At 42.0% G+C, this 21,514-nt stretch overlaps 1 protein-coding gene across 1 annotated transcript in view; it reads left to right on the top strand.

Moving 5' to 3' along the window:
* Positions 1 to 21,514, top strand: part of dctn4 (dynactin 4) — a 45,326-nt gene that overhangs the window by 18,731 nt on the left and 5,081 nt on the right. The window contains 7 exon segments of the mRNA XM_072590308.1: positions 586 to 693; positions 4,533 to 4,553; positions 5,349 to 5,422; positions 6,471 to 6,583; positions 8,030 to 8,139; positions 10,855 to 10,928; positions 20,997 to 21,110. Coding sequence (XP_072446409.1) covers positions 586 to 693; positions 4,533 to 4,553; positions 5,349 to 5,422; positions 6,471 to 6,583; positions 8,030 to 8,139; positions 10,855 to 10,928; positions 20,997 to 21,110 — 614 coding nt within the window.

A 21,514-nucleotide genomic window follows, 5' to 3' on the forward strand; every position in this document is an offset into this window, starting at 1 on the left:
ATCATCATACAAGCTGTGGACGAGCTGGCACTGGTTTAATTTTATTATTCAGTCTGCTGATGTGTCCAATAGGTTCTGTATCATGGAACTGGCTGAGTGGCATTTCCCGCTTTCCACATTATTTGCTTGTTAGAATGTGGACCGGAAGTTATGGTTCTGGTAATAATCGGTGCTAGATTGTATTCCATGTTTTGAGTTGTGAAAAGATATAAATAAGTTCCTTCGGCTGCTGTGATGGGATTCAGGCTTGTTTCTGGATTGTTAGAGTTAGCTAAATGGATTACTGGGCCAGTATCGCAACCTTCATGCTACATAAACAATTCGAGAGTCTCAGTAAACATCTACAAGTTTTTCTGTATTGAGTTTGAAATTATTATTTAATGTTTTGCAATTGCAAGCAGACATGGACAATGTTTACACTGCTCATATTTCTCAGTGATACAACAGAGATTGCTAAACGTTTGTCCTTTATTTTCAGGTTCTGACTGGCTAATTCAATTGCCAGTGAAGGGAGTAAGTATGCTTGAGACCCCTCAGTGTGGATTTTATTTGGAAGTTCTAAATTGTTTTTATCCTCCTCAACAGATCAATAAATTGCTGGAATATTACCACCAACTGGCACAGAGAGAGAAGATTGAACGTGATCGCAAGAAGCTGGTTAGACGCAGAAACTACATGCCACTTGCCTTTTCTGTGAGTTCTCCCTGAAGGAATCTTGCGTCATATCTGTTGACTTATTGAAAGAAATAGGAGAAGTCGCATTGGTATCAAAAGAGAAAATACTGTAAAAGCTAAGCAGGTCGAGCAGCAGCTGCGAAGAGAGAAACAGCATTTATGTTTCAAGCCCCTTCTGGAACATGTCAAATTGGACTCAAGACATCAACTCGTGTTTCTCTACTTGCAGGTGCTGCCAGACCTGCTGAGTTTCTCCAAAAGTTTGTTTTTATAGCCAATCTCCAGCTTTTGTATTCTATTCAAAGGTAGCTTTCATTATTGGTGGTGATTGCCTTTGACCCTTATCCTCCCTGACTATGTCAGGAGATATGAGAACCTGACATGACACATGACCTTGATATGTATATCCTTTCTGTAGCCCCTTAGCTGACCAGGGACTGCCTTCTGATGCTTCCTTGCAACCCATAAAGCCCACTTCTCTATGGCATCAAAACTTGACTTTCCAAACTCATTCGCTGTCTCCACAACTTGTAACTCTTTCATAGCAGTATGGCCTGTGTCTTCATGGGGAGGTGATGGCCTAATGGTGTATCATTGCTAAAAATATTCGTATTAATTCAGCTTAAAATCTGGGTACCCGGGTTCAAATTCCACCACGGCAGATCGTGCAATTTGAATTTAATTTTTAAAAAATGGAATTGAGAATCTGCTAGTAACAGTGAAACCACTGCTGATTGTTGGGAAAAGGCTCACTAATGTCCTTCAGGAAGGCGATCTGCCATCTTCACCTGGTCTCGCCTACATGTGACCCCAAACCCACAGAAATTTGGTATTCTTAAGTAACCACTGAAATGGCCTCGCAGACCACTCTGTTGTAGCAATCCCAACAAAGTTGAAAATAAAATACCTGTCATCAACCTAGGCTGTGGAAACAGCAACAACAAAAACAGCCCTTTCAACACTGCAAAGTCCTCCTTCCTCACATCTGGAGGCTAGTGCAAAAATTGGGAGAGCTGTCTCACGGGCTATTTGACCAACAGACTAACATTGTCTGTAAGATATGATTCCAGGAGTATGGCTGTGTCCCAGACACCACCAACCCTGAATATACCCTGCCCCACTAGCAGGACAGACCCAGCAGAGTGGCTGCTCAATGGTATACAGTCAGGAGGGACTTGTTGAGCAAGTCCTCAACGTTGGCTCCAGACACCATGAAGTCTAATGACATAGTTGTTAGACTGGATCTGTGACAGGTAGTGAGGGAACCAGCAAGAGTAAAAGTCATACTTGACCTCTTCCTTACCAGTCTTCTGGCTGCAGATGCATTTGTCCATGACAGGATCGGTAAGAGTGACCACCACATCATCCTTCTGGAGACGTGTTCTTATCACATTGACAACACCCTCCATTGTTTTGTGTGACACGATCACCATGTTAAATGGGAAAGACTTTGAACAATTCATGACTGGGCAACCATGAAGCACAGTGGGCCATCTAGTATGTACTGCAGCACAATCTGCAACCATGTGGCCTGGCATATCCCCCACCTCAAACATTACCATCAAGCCAGGGGATCAACCCTGGTTCAATGGAGAGTGCAAGAGAACATACCAGGAGCAACACCAGGCATACCGAAAATGAGGTGTCAACCTGGTGAAGTTACCAGTCAGGACTGATTGTATGCCAAACAGCATCAACAGCTAGTGATAGAGCTAAGCGATCCCACGGCCAATAGATCAGACCTAAGCTCTGCAATCCTGCCACTTCCTGTTGTGAATGGTAGTGGACAATTAAACAATTTACTCAAGGAGGAGGCTTCACAAATATCTCCATCAATGAAGGATGGTGGTAGTGTTCCCATATATCTGCTGCCCATTTCCATCCAGAAGGACAGGACAGCAGATACATGGGAACACGACCACCAGCAAGTTCCCTCCAAGCCCCTCACCATCAGCCAATCAAAATCCTGGAATTCTCCCTGAGGTACTGTGGGTATACCTACAGCACTTGGATTGCAACAGTTCAAGAAGGCAGCTTACTATTACCTTCTCAAGGGGCAACTAGGAATGGGCAACCAGTGATACTCATGTCCTACAGGTGAATAAAATCACCTACACAAAATCCTGCTTGTTCCCCAGCCCAACTGGCTGTTGGTGCTTCAGTGAAATCTGGAATCTCTAATGCAGATTAGCAGAACGTTACCTCAGAGTCTTGACATTTTCAAGAATGAGATTGACAGATTTTTGTTACGTGATGGTGTCAAATTGGTCAAAGGAGGGTAAAAACAGATCTGCCAGGCTAAACCAAGCTGCTTCATACTTGACTTCAAGAAAAATTTCTCACTCTTTCGTATTTCCTCCATACGGTTATCCATGCCTTTGTTAATTCTAGACTGACTGCTCTAAGGCCTTCTTGAGCAATCTTCCATGTTCTGTCCACAGAGTGTTGGCATCACGCAAAAACTGTTGTCAATGTTATAACTTGCAGCAAGTTCTTTTTCCCCTGTCACCAGTGAGCTTTTTGTTCCTTTTGCATGCAATCTGCCAGGGTTTCTCTTCATTGTGAAGCATTTGAGATTATTTTCGTCTGTGTGTAATGGGAAGGGTGTTAATTAACATTTGTAATGGCGAAATGGCTCTGTAATGCATGGTAACTTTTCTATTCTGTAAACGTCTTCCTTGTTTAAATGTAAAAACTGACACATTCTCTGTTTTGGAATCATGTTTTGGAACTGAGCAGAAGACCTGACTGCACTCACTCAAGCAACTCTTGCTCCCAAAAAATTAGGGAGGCTGGGGAGTCACTTAAAAACTTCAAAACTGTGATTGACAGATTTTTATGTAGGGATATTAATGGATTTGGAATCATTCTGGATAGACGAAGTTAAGGTAAATTGGCCTTAAAGAAACAGCAGGTCTTTCATTTCTGTAGAGTCACTCGCAGCACCTGGATGCCTCGAAGTTGGACATTCCCAACTCCAGAATTTTTGAGGTGTTATGACTTTGTAGTTTAGGGGACACAGCTGATCATTTGTGTCCAGCACATGTGCTCAAATGCAAGTGCAATTAGTGAATTTGTCAAATGTCTTACTGATGTAGAGAGATAAATATCGTACAGGGTAGTGGAGACCCTCCCACACCTCTTTAAATTTCGGATGTTTATGAACACCTAAGAGGTCAGGTTGCTTTAATGTCATTAGCACAGGGTGACATCTCTCTTTACTAATTCTACACTTCTACCCATGATCTAGTTGAATGGTTAAGAAATCAACATTGAGATGCTGAATGGCTTATATTCTCAACCATTGAGACACATGCACTTGATGCTAATATTAGATAGCTGTAAAGGAAAAATGTCTTATTCTGAATCTTCCCTTTGACTTTGATTCTCGGTACAGGGATCTCTCCTCAATAGTTGTATGCAATTCAAGTAGGATTCACAGTGTTGATCCTTGCAGCACAGAGAATGCACATCTGCTGGCTGTTTCATTGGAGGTTCTCCCACTGACGTTATTGCGATCCCTCTCACTGGGGGATCTGAGTCTTTCCAGACTGTAGTACAATTGGTTGGAAAGTGATATCATTAGGATAAGGACCCTGAGGTTTAAAGGTTTCAATGATTATTCTTAGAGACTTGTTCAGTCAACCATGCGCAACCTTTATGTAGAATTGTGAAACGTTAAAGAGTGAAACTCTCCCAGCTAACCCCTTTTTTTCCTGTGAATGACCCACAAATTGAAAGACCGCCATCAGCCCTGTGCAGTCAAATTTACTTATTTAGGTTGTATGTGTTAATTGCACTGTCTTAACTACATCACGATTTTTTTTTGCTTCAATACTGCTGCTTCGAATGTGCAGACGCACACTATACACGTGGTGGTGAGTTAGTTACTACGTTCAGTTATCCACTGTTGTTGCATCTTGGCAATCCATATCATGGTCAGCATTTTACTGGGATCCTATGATGATTTTCGATGTGTGGACCCTCCTTTGATTTTAAACCTGGGGAAGAAAGTCAAACCAACTTCATTCTCTATTGATCTTTTAGAAATTTGCCTTCAGTGTAAAATAGGCAATGTTGCGGATAACTTGGGGTGGGTATTTCACAATCGTAATTTTAGTTTCTGCAAGAGTTTTATCCATAAATTATTCTGGGTTTGGAATGATTTAATTTATTGGTTTCTGGTATTGCGATAGACTTTGGGAGTCTATCTTATTGACTTATTTGACATATATGTTGTGTCTATATGCAGTGCTTTTTGTGTGTATTTGATGTGCATGTGTCATTAAATGATCTGTCATTTGTGTCAGTAATCAGTGCATACATTAATATAAATTAGTACTTGTCTATGTCATGAAGTCTCCCTGAAATGTATGTCAATCCTTATGTTACTGTGATTAATGTAGTTTTTGTGTCCAACTGTTCAAAGAGTTAAAAACGCTCTTTGTGTAAAAGACAGATTGTGTTCTTGTATTGCTGGTTGTTTAACTCTGGGAGGTTTGAACATTTCATATACATTGCAAATGACATGTTTTGCAACACATACTGATACTGTGGATAGTTTATATTCATCAAGTTGGTCATTCACTATTCTACAACACCGTGTCGTAACTATGCAAGCCATTATAGTTCAGTGCAATGCCACTTGTAATCTTTAATGAATTTTGTTTCAGGACAAGTATGGCCTAGGTACAAGACTGCAGCGGCAGCGATCTGGGGCCCCTATCATTACCCTTGCTGGGTCAACGTAAGTACCTCACTGCATTTGGCATAGCTTTTGCGAACTCTGCAGGGAAGCTGATTACCACTCATTTTAGCATGCTTGGTGCTTCCTGCATGAGCAGTTAACTCATTGGGCTGAGAAATGGCTGTGGTAGTGAGATGTTGGATTCTGCAAAGTGCGCTAGATCCTAGTTTCAATCCTGGACCGTTATTCACTGGGTTCATCCCAGCCAGGATGCAGCAGTAGACTGCAGTTAGTCTCTCAATGCTCAGCAAGGCATGTGGGGGCCATATAAGCCGAAATGTAACAGTAGCATCCCTTCAGAAACAAAAACCGAAATTGCTGAAAAAGCTCAGCAGGTCTGGTAGCATCTGTGGACAGAAATCCAGAGTTAATACTTCAGGTCCAGTGACTGTCCCTCAGAACCCCCTTTATGGTCACTCCAGTGACATCCTTGTCTGTGCTGATGAGTAGGGTCACAATATTACGATGCCCGTGATGCTTCCATGGTCAAGATATCTTACTCATTGGCTTAAATTAGGAATGATCATTTGGGGCAACTACAAATGGACACCAGTCGTGAAAATAACTCTAGATCTTTGCATTAGGAGATTTTCTCTACTAGCCCTTGGCTGAGAACCATGTAATGGTAGGTGAAACCCTAGTGGTATTATCACTAGACTATTAATCCGGAGACCCAGGTGATGTTTTGGGGATCTGGGTTCAAATTCTGCCATAGCATATGATGGAATTTGAATTTAATAGTAATCTAGAAATATGAGGCTAATGATGACCATGAAACCATTGTCGATGTCAGCAAAAGCCCATCTGATTCACTAATGTCCTTTAGAGAAGGAAACTACCATCCTTACCTGGTCTGGCCTACATGTGACAAAATGGTTGACTCTCAGCTGCACTCTGGGCAATTAGGGATGGGTGATAAATACTGGCCTGGCCAGTGGTGCCCACATCCCATACGTGAATAAATAAGAAAAAAGTGTCCTCGGCATAAGAGTCAGTGAAAGTGTGCTTCGGCTAACTGGATTTCTTGATTGTGTGTCATCATTTCTAGGCTGAAAGAAGCAGAGGACCAAAAAGAGATAAAGATCGAGCCAGCCCAGCCGTTGGAGGAAGTGGAGCCACTTCCAGAGGATTATTACACTAGAGCCCTGAACCTGCCAGAGGGTAATAACCAAGTCAAATTTTGACAGAGGCACCATGTGCTGAATGTGGGATTCAATAAAATCCTGACTAGCTCTGCAACTAACTTCAGTGCAGAGACATTAATATGCTTTCTGATGGATTAATGTGGACTTAACATGCAGACAGATGTTTGTGGACAAAAATATGGCCAAGATCAAATGGCGTTCCCTTGTGATAGCAATCCATGCATGTTGAATTCTCCCACTGTCCTGCTGTGCAAATACATGGCCAGCTGTGAATCTGAGCCAATTGGCTTGGACAGGCCCATGTTCAATCATTCCCTCATGTGTGAACCAATTGGCTGATTGTCATTTGGATGTGGGTTTGACGGCTTTGCAGTTCGTGGTGTCCTGAGCCAAACGAAGCGGAGGAGAAGATGGGATAAAGTATCAGTTCACGATTGCTTTTGGAGAGTATATTGGACATTAAGGAAAATGGATTGAGCCATTTTGTGATGACCTCAGATACAATCTTCCAGCAACGAGTATGGGGCAGCTTTGTAATCAAACTGGCAAGAGTCAGTGCCGCAGTATTCCTTGCTGCTGACCTCACTCACTTTTTTGAACTGAAATAAAACTAATAATTGGAGAAACTCAGCAGCCTGGTAGGATCTGTGGAGAAAGATTCAAAGTTAATGTTTCCAGTCTGATGTTGCTCTTTGGAACTCCTTTATCTGTTGCACTCCTCTGCCTCTGTCAAAAGTATAAAACAAACATTTCCCAACACCCTTTGGTGCTGAGGAAGAGTCATATTGGACTCAAAACATTAACTCTTTCTCTCTCTGCAAATGCTGTCAGACCTGTTGAGTTTCTTTAGCATTCTCTGTGTTTGTCATAAAATAAAAATGGCTTTCCAAATTAGTGATTTCCAATTAAATGCCTAATATACATTAAGTTTTAAACAAGAACTATCAACTGAGTATCTACAATATGTACAATTTTTGGTTTATTAGCAAAACAACATTGAAATAAAAACTGGAAGAACTACAGATGCTGGAAATCAGAGACAAAAGCAGAAATTGCTGGAAAAGCTCAGCAGGCCTGGCAGCATCTGTGGAGAGAAATCACAGTTAATGTTCCAGCTCCAGTGACCTTTCTTCACAACTGAAAATCACAGTGGAAAGTTGCCTGCAAACTGATTTTGGAGTGTGAATGGGCTTAGAACAAGTTCTTATGAAGCACCTGAGGGTAGTGGCAAGAGCCGCAATCATGGCTTTCAAAAAGGAATCGGAAAAACACATGAAGAGAAAGACCTTGCAGGGTCAGGTGGAAAAATGGGAGTGGGGCTAGCTGTTGCACAGTGCGAAGATGGACAAGATAGGCCTAAAGTACAGCGACAATTATGTGATTTCAGAATTCTAAGTACTCAGTGAATGAAAAAAGCTGGTGAATAATCTGTTGATTAGTTTCTTTGTTTGTATCCATGCAGTGACCACCCTCCACCAAAGACTGTTGCAGCCTGACTTTCAGCCCATCTCTGCCTCCCAGTTGTACCCGAAACACAAGCACCTCCTGATAAAGCGCTCGCTGCGCTGTCGGGTGAGTCTGGTTGGGAGCTGAGGGGTCTGTGGGCTGGACAGATTCGTTGTATGTTATGCACATGCACAGTTTGAAAGTCAAGATACATTAGGGCATGGTTTGGGCATACAGCCTCCTAAGCTGTTCCACCATTCAAAAAGATCATGACTCATCTACAATGACTTCACTTTTCTGTCCTATCCTGTCATCATTTGATCCCTTTAATGTTCGAAAATCTACGGTCCTCAGTTTTGTACATAATTACTAAGCATCCAGCTCTGCTGAAGAAGAGAATTCCAAAAATTCAAATCTCACGGCTGACTCGTTATTCAGAGACTCACATTTTCTACTCCCAGCTCAGATGTCTAAAACACTGGAACAAAAACAGAAAATGCTGGAAGTACTCAGTAGGTCTGGCACTAGATTTAACGGTTCAGGTCTGGGACCTTTCATCAGAACTGGGACGTGTTATTAAGGGATTGCAGATCCTGGGAAAGAGCATGGAGCTTAGGAGAAGACCACTGATAAAGATCATGTGCAGAGGAATGGCAGAGGTTTGTGTGAAATGTGAACACCAGCATGAGCTGGTTGCATCACACGGTTTGTGTGCCTTTAACTTTAAAGAGGATTTGAGACGGGTGGAGCGCAGGTGTAGTTAATTGACAGCATAAATTCTGGTAGAAGGTAAAAGGGACATGCCTTAAAAAAACTGAGTGAAGGTTTCAGGGAGCTGTAAATGTTGTTGAAGGGAAGGCCAGGATCTCTGTGTGTTGGCTGTTCTGAGAGGTGAAGTGGCAGTGAATGAAGATAGAAAGTGTAGCATAGAAATTGGTCCTTTGACCCATCAGAGTCAAGATTAGAGTAGTCCTGGAAAAGCACAGCAGGTCAGGCAGCATCCGAGGAGCAGGAAAAATCGACATTTCGGGTAGGAATGAAGGGGTCCTGCCTGAAAGCTCAATTTTCCTACTCCTCAGATGCTGCCTGACCTGCTGTGCTTTTCCAGCACCACTCTAATTTTGACTCTGATCTCCAGCATCTGCAGTCCTCACTTGCGCCCTTCAACCCATCAAGCCTGTGCTGACACATGATGCCTTTCTAAACTAAAAACCTTTTGCCTCTATGCAATCTATATCCCTTTGTTCCCTGCCTGTTTATATACATGTCAAGGTGCCTTAAATGTTGCTTTATTATCGCCTCCAGCACCACCTCTGACAGCACTTTACCACCAACTCTCGCATCTCATTTAAATTACCCCCTTTTTCCTTAAACCTACGTCCCCTCATGAAATTTCTACCCTGGAAAAATGGTGGAGAGGTCACCTTTAAAATATCTTACACTGCGTTAAGCTGAGGCTGTGCAAGGCTCCCTGCCCACTCTCTCCATAATGTAGCTTGATCCCAATCACATAATGGGATTTTGTTCCCTTTCAATCCTCCCATGATATTACCTAGCTGAGCAAGGTTGGTGAGCTGTAGGCTGTTCTGGCTCTGATATTGTGTCTGAGCTGTTCTCATTTTAGGGTGAACCCCCCCGCCCAACCACCACCACAAATGTTACGGTTGGAGGAAGGAAATAGATTTTAATCCAGTGATTGGATCTACAGACTGAAAGAGAGGGAATGGCTTTGACCAGCAGCATTTTCTGGTCCCTACACACCAGACATGGGAGTTATTGGATATTTACTTTAAGGAAGAATGGAATTTCTTGGGAGAGGAGAAAAGTCAAAAACCTGTAAGAGTAGACTGGAAATGATAGATTTGATGCACCATAGTGTGACCCTGAAATCCACACAAAATGGCTGAAACAGAGATTTATGGCAGTGACTAAGGGCAAAAGTGCTTTGGACAGATGATAGTTTTGCAATGTTGCATGCTGTGGTTAGTCCCATTTGGAACTCCACACTGTCTGAATCCTTTTCATTTCAGCCGTCAAGGGTGGACCTTTTCTGTGGAATATTCATTTTCTTTACCCTGAAGGCCTTTTCAGAGTCTTGGATGCCTTTTAGCTACAGAATAATGAAAATACTGTCATGGTTAGAGTAGTGCTGGAAAAGCACAGCAGGCCAGGCAGCATCCGAGGAGCAGGAAAATCGACATTTCGGGCAGGAGTCCTTCATCAGGATTCCTGGCGAAGGGCTCCTGCCCGAAATGTCGATTTCCCGGCTCCTCAGATGCTGCCTGACTTGCTGTGCTTTTCCAGCACCACTCTCATCTAGAGTCTGATCTCCAGAATCTGCACTCCTCACTTTTGCCTAATGCAAATACTGTGTATACTTGTAACAATTAAAATAAAATATCAGTAATGTGCTTCATACAGCCTCTTAAAGTTGTAACTAAAGTTAACTGAGTGCCAGCAGCTGATGGATATAAATCCATTTGAATATGAGGATATTCAGCTACTGAGAGGTAGAGGCTTAGTCTGGCCACAGTCTGGAAGTTCCTCTACCAAACATCAGAGATTTCCAGAATGTGATTTCTGCAGATGCATTAAACACGCAAGGAGTTAACTGTCTTTCAAATATTAGCCCAGTTCTTTTCCTCATTGTAGCTATATAAGTCTATGTATCTCTGGAAAAACTGTTCCTGAAGTGGTGGTGAGCTTCCCACCCTGTCCAAAGAACCCCTGCAACTGTGGGTTAAAATTGGCCGAATGAATGCTAATTGTGCATTTGGTTGGAAATCATAGTTTTAATTTTGTATTTTTTTCTCCCATGCTCCCATCACCCTGACGTTGCAGAAATGTGAACACAACTTGAGCAAGCCTGAGTTTAACCCGACTTCCATCAAGTTCAAGATCCAGCTGGTCGCTGTGTAAGTATGAATCTTCACGCTGAGACTTGGCTTTCAAATTCCATGCTGTGCTTGTTCATTGGTTAGAAACGGAAGTCTGCTCTTAAAGATTAGAATTGAAAACTCATGGTTGCAAGTGTTATGTAAATTTGGTAGAAATTGTAACACAGAAATTGCGCTGTACGTCCCTCACGTGGGGTAGTCCTAGTCTCATGTGTCCATCCTGTTCTAACATTCCTTTGCTGCCCTCTCCACTACTTCGCTCTCACTATTTAATACATTTCTAAATGATGCCATGTTTTCTGTTTCAAACGCTGATGCTTTCTGTAGTCTGCCAACTCTCAAATGTGAGTTTTTTTTAGTACTCGCGGTCCTAAATCTGTCATTCACTCTTGCATCTGTATTCTGTTACCACATCTTTAATAATTGGAAACGATCTACTTCTGTCAGCTCACATTTATCCTTCTGTAATTTTAGCTTTTTCTTGATTCTAAATTGGCTATTTAATGTCCCTAGAAGACTTTTAAATTTGGAATGATTGCGATGTTTACTTAGACACTTGATGCACCTGACAGAAGAATTTGACATCTTTAAATATGGCTCCAAGTGTTGCCAGGATATTAAGCAAAGTATTGATTTATCTCAGTAATCTATATATAATTATGAAGTTTGCTTTGGGTGCAGTTTGTTAAACATTTTGCATATTATAAACAATCTCTAGTGTCAGGTAAAAGAGGAGAGCAGCACTTGGATTTGAAGAGCATGTTTCACAGTCCCAATGTGCCTTCACAGCCAGTGAAACACTTTGGAAATGTAGTTACTGTTATAATTTAAGATAGGTGCCAGCAAGTGTGATTTGAGAGAATTTTGAGATTTTGCTTAAATGACCATATTGCAGTCATAGCTCCTATAATGTGCATGTTAGGAAGGAACCATCTCTCATTTGCAACATTCAACTTCGATTATCACAAGGTCAGGTAAAGATATCTTTCCGTATCAGCAAAAGGTAGATTATATGGCAATGCACGTCTGTATTTACAACTGGTTTTGCAGCTGAAAGGAGCACTTTGCATATGTAGAGTTTCAGGAGAGCGTTCCCTCATATGAGTTAGGAGTGAGTCATTTAGTCACACAAGTCAGCTTCCCTATTCAGTAAGCATGCCTCAGCATTCTGCAATCTCTCTCCATTTAAATAATATACTTTTTAAAAATAATTTCTGTCAATGTGGGCAAGTGTATTTTCCCAAATTATACTTCCACATTTGCCACATGTTTGCTGGCTCATTTAATGGATTTATATCAGTTTGTTCTCTTTACAACTTATTTTCTACCTATCTTTGTGTCATCAGGAATTCATTGTCTACATGTTTGCTCCCTTTGTCCAAATCATTGAAGCCCCACATTTATTCCTGTGCACTGAACTCGTCACATCTTGCCAACCTGAAGATGATCCAATAATGTCTTCTCTATTTCCAATTTTCTAGTCATCAAAGTCTAGGGAATTTTGGAAAATTTAAAACCAATGGGACTACTATCTCAGCAGTCACTACTTCTCAGATCTTAGATTAAAGTTCATCTCGACCAGGGAACTTGTCAGCCTTTTGTTCCATCAGTTTTCTGTCTGGCTGTTCCCTGATGATTATAATTGTTTTAAGCTTCTCCCTCACGATTCAAAATTATTTCTGGAATATTATTTATCCTCTACAGTGAAGATGGATGCAAATATCTTCTCATTTGTGCACTGTTTCCTTATTTTTATTATTGATTTCTCATCCCCCCCCTCTCTAGAGGATCAAAACTCACTTATTCCTTTTTCTTAAATAATTGCAGAAGCTCAACTATCTGTTTTTATATTCCTAGCTAGCGCTCATTCTCTAATTTCTCTCTTTTTTTAAGATGGACAGAGTATTTTTAAGTGTGGTAAATAATGGCCAAGCAGGGAATGAGGAGTGAGCCACAGTGGTAGAAGGTATAGAGGAAGTATTGAGGTTAAGCTGATGGCGTCTGCAGCTGAAAACTGAGTGAAAACAGGGTGCGAATTGTCAAAGTTGTCTGGATGGATAGTTTCTCACTGTGCTTAACTATGATGTGGAGTGGGACTGGGGTGGACAAAGTCAGAAGTCACGTGACACCATGTTAAAGTCCAACAGGTTTATTTGAGATAACAAGCTTTTGTAGCACTGCTATGGTGTCATGTGACTTCTGACTTTGTTCTGAACTATGCTGGCTTTTCGAATAGGCCTTAGCACTTTTCCAACTACCAAGAAAAACCTGAGGAAGGAGGTGCAAATTTGCTATTAACCCCGTATAACGTTGATACCGCCCCACATTGAGGGAAAATCTAATAACCCTCATCACAAAGTACATTTTGGGGAAGCAATGTTGTAATGAAGTAAATACATTCAGCAGAAACAAATTACCGTGGATGCTGGAATCTGAACTGAAAACACTGGAGATCACAGCAGGTCAGGCAGCATCCATGGAGAGAGAGCAGGGCTAATGTTTCGAGTCTAGGTGACTCTGATAAGGAATCATCTAGTCTCAATGTTAGCTTGCTTTCTCTCTATGGATGCTGCCTGACCTCCTGTGATCTCCAGCAATCTTTGTTTATCTTCATTTAGCATTTGTATAATTAGAATCTGGGGCTGAACTGAATTATTGAGCCAGTGTTGGATACTGTAAATATAGAGACTAATGAGATGGATGGGAGCAATACCTCAACTATGGGGTATGGCACGACACTTTCCGATGTTGATGTGAGTTAATGGGAAAGTCTTTCCCTGAAAATCTCAGTTAATGGACATGCTGGAGGGTTAAGTCCTATTGTAGCTTCAGGGTAACTTCTCCAAAGATGTAGAAGCCCTACTCTGCAGTGTATCCGTTATGGGGATGCTACCTTCAGGAGGAGAAACAATGAACGAGGTTTCTTACAAGCGCTGAGTGAGCAGAGGTGGTTTGGTCAGTGATTACATGATTCTGTCTCATCAGCTCTGCAAATGAGTGAGTTCATAGGAAGGGATTGCCAATCTGTTGTCTGAACTGAGCCCAGGATCTGCGTCAGCATAGATCAGCAAGGCCAAGTGTTTAAACCTTTGGAGACTGTTAAAAACACATCTGAAAGTTTCTGCAGATGGCAATTGCTTCTTAAAGATCCACTTTTTTGAAAGAAACAATTGATGACTCCCTCGGAGTCCTGTCGGGTTTGATTAAAAACTAATTTGGTATGCTATAAAGTGCAAGCCTGCAGGAAACCTGTTGGTCTCCTTTTTACACTTTCTTCCTGTCATTTGGACGGCCCAGGGCCATCTGGATAGTGTAACAAAGTGTGGGACCCCAGCATTCGGAAAGAATTTTTGCACCTTTTTTTTTGAAAGACATAATATTTTTACACCGCAGCAGCTCCACAATGTCCCATTCGTCCGGTTACAATCTCTCGATATGTAAGACAATTTCTGAAGTTCCCAGGAGGTTCTCGAAGGGCTTGGAGAGCCTTTGGAGCACTTTGTAAAACTGAACTCAAACAACTATTTTCTAATCAACCTGTGCAGATCTGTTATAACACACCTCTGGCAAAGGTGGGACTTGAACCCAGGCCTCCAGGACTAGAGGTAAAGATAGGACCACTACACCATAAGCTGTGCTGTGCACAGACCTTGGCTGCTGGCATTGCAAGACCCATGTCACATAAGATTGCATGGGCTAGGGAATCCCACTCTGAGTGAAGGCTCAGGATCCAACTCCATGACCATAACCCTTAGTTTTGTATCTCTATTTGAAGCAGTAATTGACAATTTTGACTTTGTCTCCGTCCTCTTCAATTCATGGCAGCCCTCTTTTGTGGAGCTTGCAGACCACAACAGAGTCGTGGCTTTATTGACCTGGAGTCTGTCACAGTAGTGTATGCAGTGTGAGATGTCTGTCTGCCTGCAGCTTTTACTACCTTGAATGTTTACAATCACACGTTAACCTTCTCAGCAGATCAGTGCCATTCCCAGACCATTTAGGAATGTATCTGGGTTTGAATTTCAGTCGATTCAACTGTTACTTGCATCTTGTTCTTTTTGTCTCTTTGAGCATGTAGGTAATTACTATAGATAAAATTTTGCATTCCCATTGTGACTAAACTCTGGAATCAGCATTCTCGCAGAGTCAGAAGGCCTCAGCCCAGTGTTGTCAGTGAGTATATGATACTGTTGGTTCCCAGTGTGGCACCTTTAACACTGAGAACCCATTACCTTATGGACATGTGATGGTATCACTTCATTAACCATGTACATGCCAATAGCTAGACTGCTGTTGCAGTACTGTATGTAGTTTTAGGTATCCCTTCACTGTGAGAATGTAGCTGTGAAATGGATACGGTACAGCTTCACAGATAATATCAGGAAGCAGAGTATGAGGTGGTGAACTTAAATAAACTGAGTCTGTTGAGGTTAAAGGAGAAGTTCTTATAGATTGGAGAGGACAAACCACAAAATATTATTTCTACTCATTAATGAATTGATAACACATGGATCCACGTATGGCTACGTTTACACCCTAACCCTAACCCTAACCCTAACCCTAACCCTAACCCTAACCCTAACCCTAACCCTAACCCTAACCCTAACCCTAACCCTAACCCTAACCCTAACCCTAACCCTAACCCTAACCCTAACCCTAACCCTAACCCTAACCCTAACCGGCACCCAGAAGCATGTGTAGTGGCAAGAAAGTCTTTGAAATAAAGAATGATAATTTAACAAGCCATTAACAATTTTTAAAAAATGAATAATATGTCAATGAAGAGAAAATACTTCAAAATGATTCTTAAAAAACTTTTAAAACATGGCTTGCACATGCATGTTTAGGAAAAATACAAGTGAATTTGCACAATCCGAATTTATTGGATGGTTGGTGTTAGCGGGCGCTCTCTTCATGTCAAAGAGTGCAGTGCTGGCAAAGCACAACCGGGCCGGCAGCATCCGAGGAGCAGGAGAATTGACGTTTCAAGTGTGAGCTCAAAATTCCTGATGAAGAGCTCATGCTCGAAACGTCGATTCTCCTGCTCCTCGGGTGCTGCCTGACTGGCTGTGCTTTTCCAGCATCGCACTTTTCGAACTCTGATCTCCAGCACCTTCAGTCCTCACTTTCTCCTACTCTCCATGTGTCAGCTTAACAGAAACCTTGAGTGTTCCCTGTATATCACATTCACTGTCTGGCATCTTGGAGTTTGTACAGAAGGTCCCATGAGTCATAGAGATGTACAGCATGGAAACAGAGCCTTCGGTCCAACCTGTCCATGCCAACCAGATATCCCAACCCAATCTAGTCCCACCTGCCAGCGCCCGGCCCATATCCCTCCGAACCCTTCCGATTCATATACCCATCCAAGTGCCTCTTAAATGTTGCAATTGTACCAGCCTCCACCACTTCCTCTGGCAGCTCATTCCATGCACGCACCATCCTCTCTGTGTGAAAAAGTTGCCCCCTTTTATATCTGTCCCCTCTCACCCTAAACCTTTGCCCTCTAGTTCTGGACTCCCTGAGCCTAGCAAAAAGACTTTGTCTATTTACCCTATCCATGCCCCTCATAATTTTATAAATCTCTATAAGCCCTCAGCCTCTGACGCTCCAGGGAAAACCCCAGCCTGTTCAGGAAAGTAACATTATTGAAGCTTGCAATGCAGAAGGTGCTCTTTCAGGCCACCCTGTCTGTGGTGGCTCTTCGAAAGAGCGGTCCTGCTTCGTCATAGATCATCTTTTCTTCCCTGTAACCTTGTAAGTTGTTCATCTTCAATTTCCTGTCCAACTCACATTTAAAAGTATTTGTGTTGTCATATCCCTCACTTTTTCAGATCAAGCTGCTCAGATCCTGACCACCTGAGCGAGAGATGGCTTTTACTTCTTCATCCCTCTTCATCCTTTGACAGTGATTTTGAATCTATGATTCCTGGTTATTGACCTACTTTCTGGATTAGTGGTGCTGGAAGAGCACAGTAGTTCAGGCAGCATCCGAGGAGCTTCGAAATCGCCGTTTCGGGCAAAAGCCCTTCATCAGGAATAAAGGCAGTGAGCCTGAAGCGTGGAGAGATAAGCTAGAGGAGGGTGGGGATGGGGAGAAAGTAGCATAGAGTACAATGGGTGAGTGGGGGAGGGGATGAAGGCGATAGGTCAGGGAGGAGAGGGTGGAGTGGATAGGTGGAAAAGGAGATAGGCAGGTAGGACAGGTCCGGACAAGTCACCAGAGCAAATATTTTTCTCTCTCTTCCATCAAAATCTCATCATTTTGAAATTGCTTTCCCACCAAGTGTTATTACAGCCTGGGTTGTGTTGCTGCAAATGGCTACCCAAGCAATTATAGAATTATTTTTAATTCTTTCATGCAACATGGATGTCTCAGGCAAGTATTTCTGGAAGATGAGGAATGCAAGGTTCATTTTCAAGGCACTCCCAGCTTTCAACAGGTCCGTTTGTCACTGCCACACCATGTTGAATCTTCTGGTGCCCTTCAAAAATTGTTTCACTCAGACTGAGTGTCCCACAACAGTCTTAGACCAGCATGGTCTGCCTTGGCAATTCCTTGTTCCGTAAATTTTAGTTCTGTTCTCTTCCTTTGGAGCAGCAAACCAAGCTTTACAAATATTTCACTTTTTTTGCTAATTAAAAAAAGGAGTCCACCCTGTTCTTCACAGCAAAGTTGCAGTTGCTGCACCCACATGGCTGTAAATCGTTTGCCTTTCGATATGTCAAAAGCAGGTGTCCCTATTTCTCTAGAGGTGTGAAAATTGTCACTTCTTGGGCCTGTCACGGGGTAGAGTTAATATCACTGTTCCTTCCCAGTCAAGTCATTTTTAAATTAAAAAAGAAATTTTAAAACATTACTGTCTTATAAAGATAAATATTTATATCAATGTCCAGAGAAAAGGCTGTTTATCAGCTTCAGGTTGCTCACTGTTAGAATCAGAATTCATGTTTAGTGATTTAACTTTCTCTGTTGACTCCTGCTTTACTTAACCAGGGATTCACCTCTGAGCAGTCACCATGATTTGGGGCATTGGTGTTAATCTATCAGTGGTAGCGATCCCATGTGTAAGGATCGTTTCATGTCCTATAAATAAGGATTGGCTTCGTAGAATCAACCAGTTTGTCCGAAGATTACTTGGCCCATCAGCTTTATCCCAAAATTGAAATGTCTTAATACTGGAGGGGCATGTATACATGATGCGAGGGGGAAAGTTGAAAGACAACGTGAGGGGCAAGTTTTTTAACACAGTGTGTGGTAGGTGTCTGGAACATGCTGCCAGGGATAATGGTGGATACAGATACAATAGGGGCATGGAAGGGGCTATCAGATAAGCACATCAATAAGAAGGGAATAGAGAGATATGGACCAAGGGCAGGTAGAAGGGATTAGTTTAATTTGGCATCACGTTCGCATAACATCATGGGCCGAAGGGCCTATTCCTGTACTGTACTGTTCTACGTTCTATACCTGTGCCACTCTCTGGAATAATTGTAATGAGTTCTTGTGACCCTGCCTCTGAGCCAGGAGGTTGAAATCTTTCTTACATCACAATTGTATATGAAGATCCAAACAGGTTTATTAGAAAGTATCTGTAGTGGCTCCAACCCGTGCTCTTTCCTTGTAAACTGCAAACCCTTCCTTTACAGACATTTGTCCAACTCTGGTTTGAATCATAGAATTCCTACAGTTTGGAAACGTTTCGACTGCATCTGCTTCCACCAGCTTTTCTGGTAGTGCTTTCTATTTGCTTAGCATAGGGGTGGTCACCCAGGCCAGAGCATTTCATACAACTCAGTATCTATCGATAAGCAAATGTGCAGCTTATTCTTGGGGTTTCCAGAATTAGTGATTACATAACATTACACAAGAAGGAACACAGACCAGAGGACAGAAAGTGCAAAGTTGGGTTTTTAAAAATGCTTGAGTTTTTGTTTTATTTGAAGTCAGAGTTTCAATTAAAGATAAAGCGGGGCATAGTGAGGGGCAAAGAGTGAGTGAGGGTGAGGGGTAAGTGTGGAAAAGACATGGGGGAGGAGGAGTGGAAACGAACTGAGAAAGGAGGGGACCCCAGGCGTGAATTTCACTGAGTGTAGCTCAGAGTGCGCACAATCCAACAAGGCCCAAGTTAATCGAACCTTGCTGCTTTTCAGTGTTTATGTCTAGTACTTTAATGAAGTTCGCGTTTGGTGTCGTGGCATTCCATAACCTTTGTGAAATTCACTCAGCTAACTGCGACACGCACACACACACTCCCCCCCCACCCCCCACCCCCATGTGTAAAAAAAGGTGTGACCAAGGAGCACTTCCTTTCTCAAATGTGTTTTCAATAGCATGATATTTTTGAATATAAATTCACTTCTTTATTGAAGATAACTATTTATAGATGTAGCTGTTGTTTCTGATTGACATCACTCAGTTTGATGCCTTGTGTGTGGGTTGAACTGAGAAATCTCTGGAATCTTCACCTGGAGTAGTTTCTAGGTTGGGCTGATTCACTTCACTCTCTGTCCGTTGCAGCAACTGTCTCCCCGCAGTATCATGGACTGGCTCTTTACATTGAAAAACTGTTTATAAAATGTTTAATCGCTTTGAATGCAGGTGCCAGCATCATAGTGAGGAGGTGAAGTACTCGGGGCACTGTTTATTTCCTGTTCCCTCCTAATATTCCTCCCTAGCGTACAATATCAGTTATATCCTTCCCAAGATGTAATGGTTATAATAATCAGCTGGAAGTGTGGTGGTGCTCTGAGTTGACCGTCCCAGTGTACGGTAATGCTGTATTAATAATCTGCGCAGGCTTCCTGTGATACATTATTCACTCTCTCACGCAATGTTTCCAGACTTGGAGCGTGTTGAGTGCAGCAGAGAGTGGTATGTCCTGTTTACACAAAGCACGTTTCCCAGAGGGAAGACGATTGACTTTTCTTTGGCTGTGCAAACAATGGAGGCCCACCGTGCTGTAACTGCTCATCCTCACACCATCAGACACACCCTGACCACAGTGAGCAGGAGAAAAAAAATACCATACTTGCTGTCAGGAAGCATTGTTCAGGATCTCGCTCAGTTTCTTTATAAAGAAAAGGTGAAGCTCTCAAGGAACTAGTGACTGAGTTCATGGGTCAGGAAAGGGACAAATTGGCATGTTATCGTCCAAAGTTCAAAATGAGGCATGGATACGTTGGCACCTGAACTGAAGTGTCCCCACAGTTGCTTGGAAACCACTGTTAGTGAACTATCAAGGTAGCTGAATGAGTCTTCAGTTTTAAATAATGAGATGGATTTTTTTTTTCAAAAAATACCTATTCTTGTTCAGCTGCCAGCTTATAGCAGGATCATATTTTTCAAAGCTATGCAATCAATCTTTCACGTGAGGTGTCATCTGATCTCATGGGAGTATATAAGTTCCCATAGCACTGACAGAGAATAGCAAATAAATTAATTGGATAATCGGGTTAAGACTTATCCTTCAATCAACATCACCAAAAGAAAACACCTACCTTGTTGTTAATTTATTGCTGTTTGAGAGACTGAATGCATGAATTTCTTAAGTTAGGTCAGTGACTGTCCATCTCCCATAAAAGGAAAGAACAGCGGATACTGAAGATATGAAATAAAAGTACAAAGTGCTGAGGAAACACGGCAGGTCTGGCATCATCTGTGGAAAGCAAAACAGAGTTAAAGTTTTGAGTGAATGCCACTCGTGAAGAATCATGATGGACTCAGCGTTGACCCTTGCTCCCTCGGTCGATGCTGCCAGACCTGTTGGGGTTTCTCCAACCCTTTCTACTTTCACTTCCAAAGCTCTTACTGTAAGGCACTTTGGAATATCTGGGATTGTAACAGGTACAATAGGAGTGCAACTGTTTTACCAAGATATCTGAACAGATGTTTTATGAAGAGATGGGAGATTGACAGCTAACTGATGTAGTTTGTAAGTTTACCATTTGGATATGAGTTGCATTTCCTACATTTTTGTGAGCGATCTTCCTGTTACTGATCTGAGCATAGAAGCTGTCAACTCGGTACATGTTCTCCATTTAATCTTTAAAACTCAGCCTATTCAATTTTTTTCATTCTTGCAGGAACTATGTTCCAGAAGTTCGAATTCTCTCTATTCCTAACATGCGCTTCATGAAGGTGAGTCCAGTATAATTTGGTGTCTTACCAGTTTGTACACTGACTTTTCATATTGGGATGTGCAGTCACAAAAGGAATCTTGGGCAATCTAGTCTTTTTAAGTTTTTTTTAAACAATGCATACAATTTATTAGCTAATTTTCAAACAACTTCAAATTTGTTCTTCGTCAGCTGCTAAGAAAATTAGTTGTTCTGTAATTTATCATCAGTTTTACTGAAATAGCAGTGTTGATTTATTCAAATTTAAATCAATATTACCTTAAATCCATTCCATCAAGAAACTTGACCTGAATCTCTGTTTCAGTCAGCAGTTCGTCAGGTTTGGTGCTGCGGCTATTGATGTACAGCAGCCCCTGACTAAGATCCTCTTTCCTCCAGCCAGCTTCTGTCATATCCTGGTCAGCCAGAGGTTTAAATGTGGGAGAGAATTTGTTGGGAGGAGGAGAAGGGTCAGCGAGGAGACT

Source organism: Chiloscyllium punctatum, chromosome 20, assembly GCF_047496795.1.
Source record: "Chiloscyllium punctatum isolate Juve2018m chromosome 20, sChiPun1.3, whole genome shotgun sequence".
Lineage (NCBI taxonomy): Eukaryota > Metazoa > Chordata > Chondrichthyes > Orectolobiformes > Hemiscylliidae > Chiloscyllium > Chiloscyllium punctatum.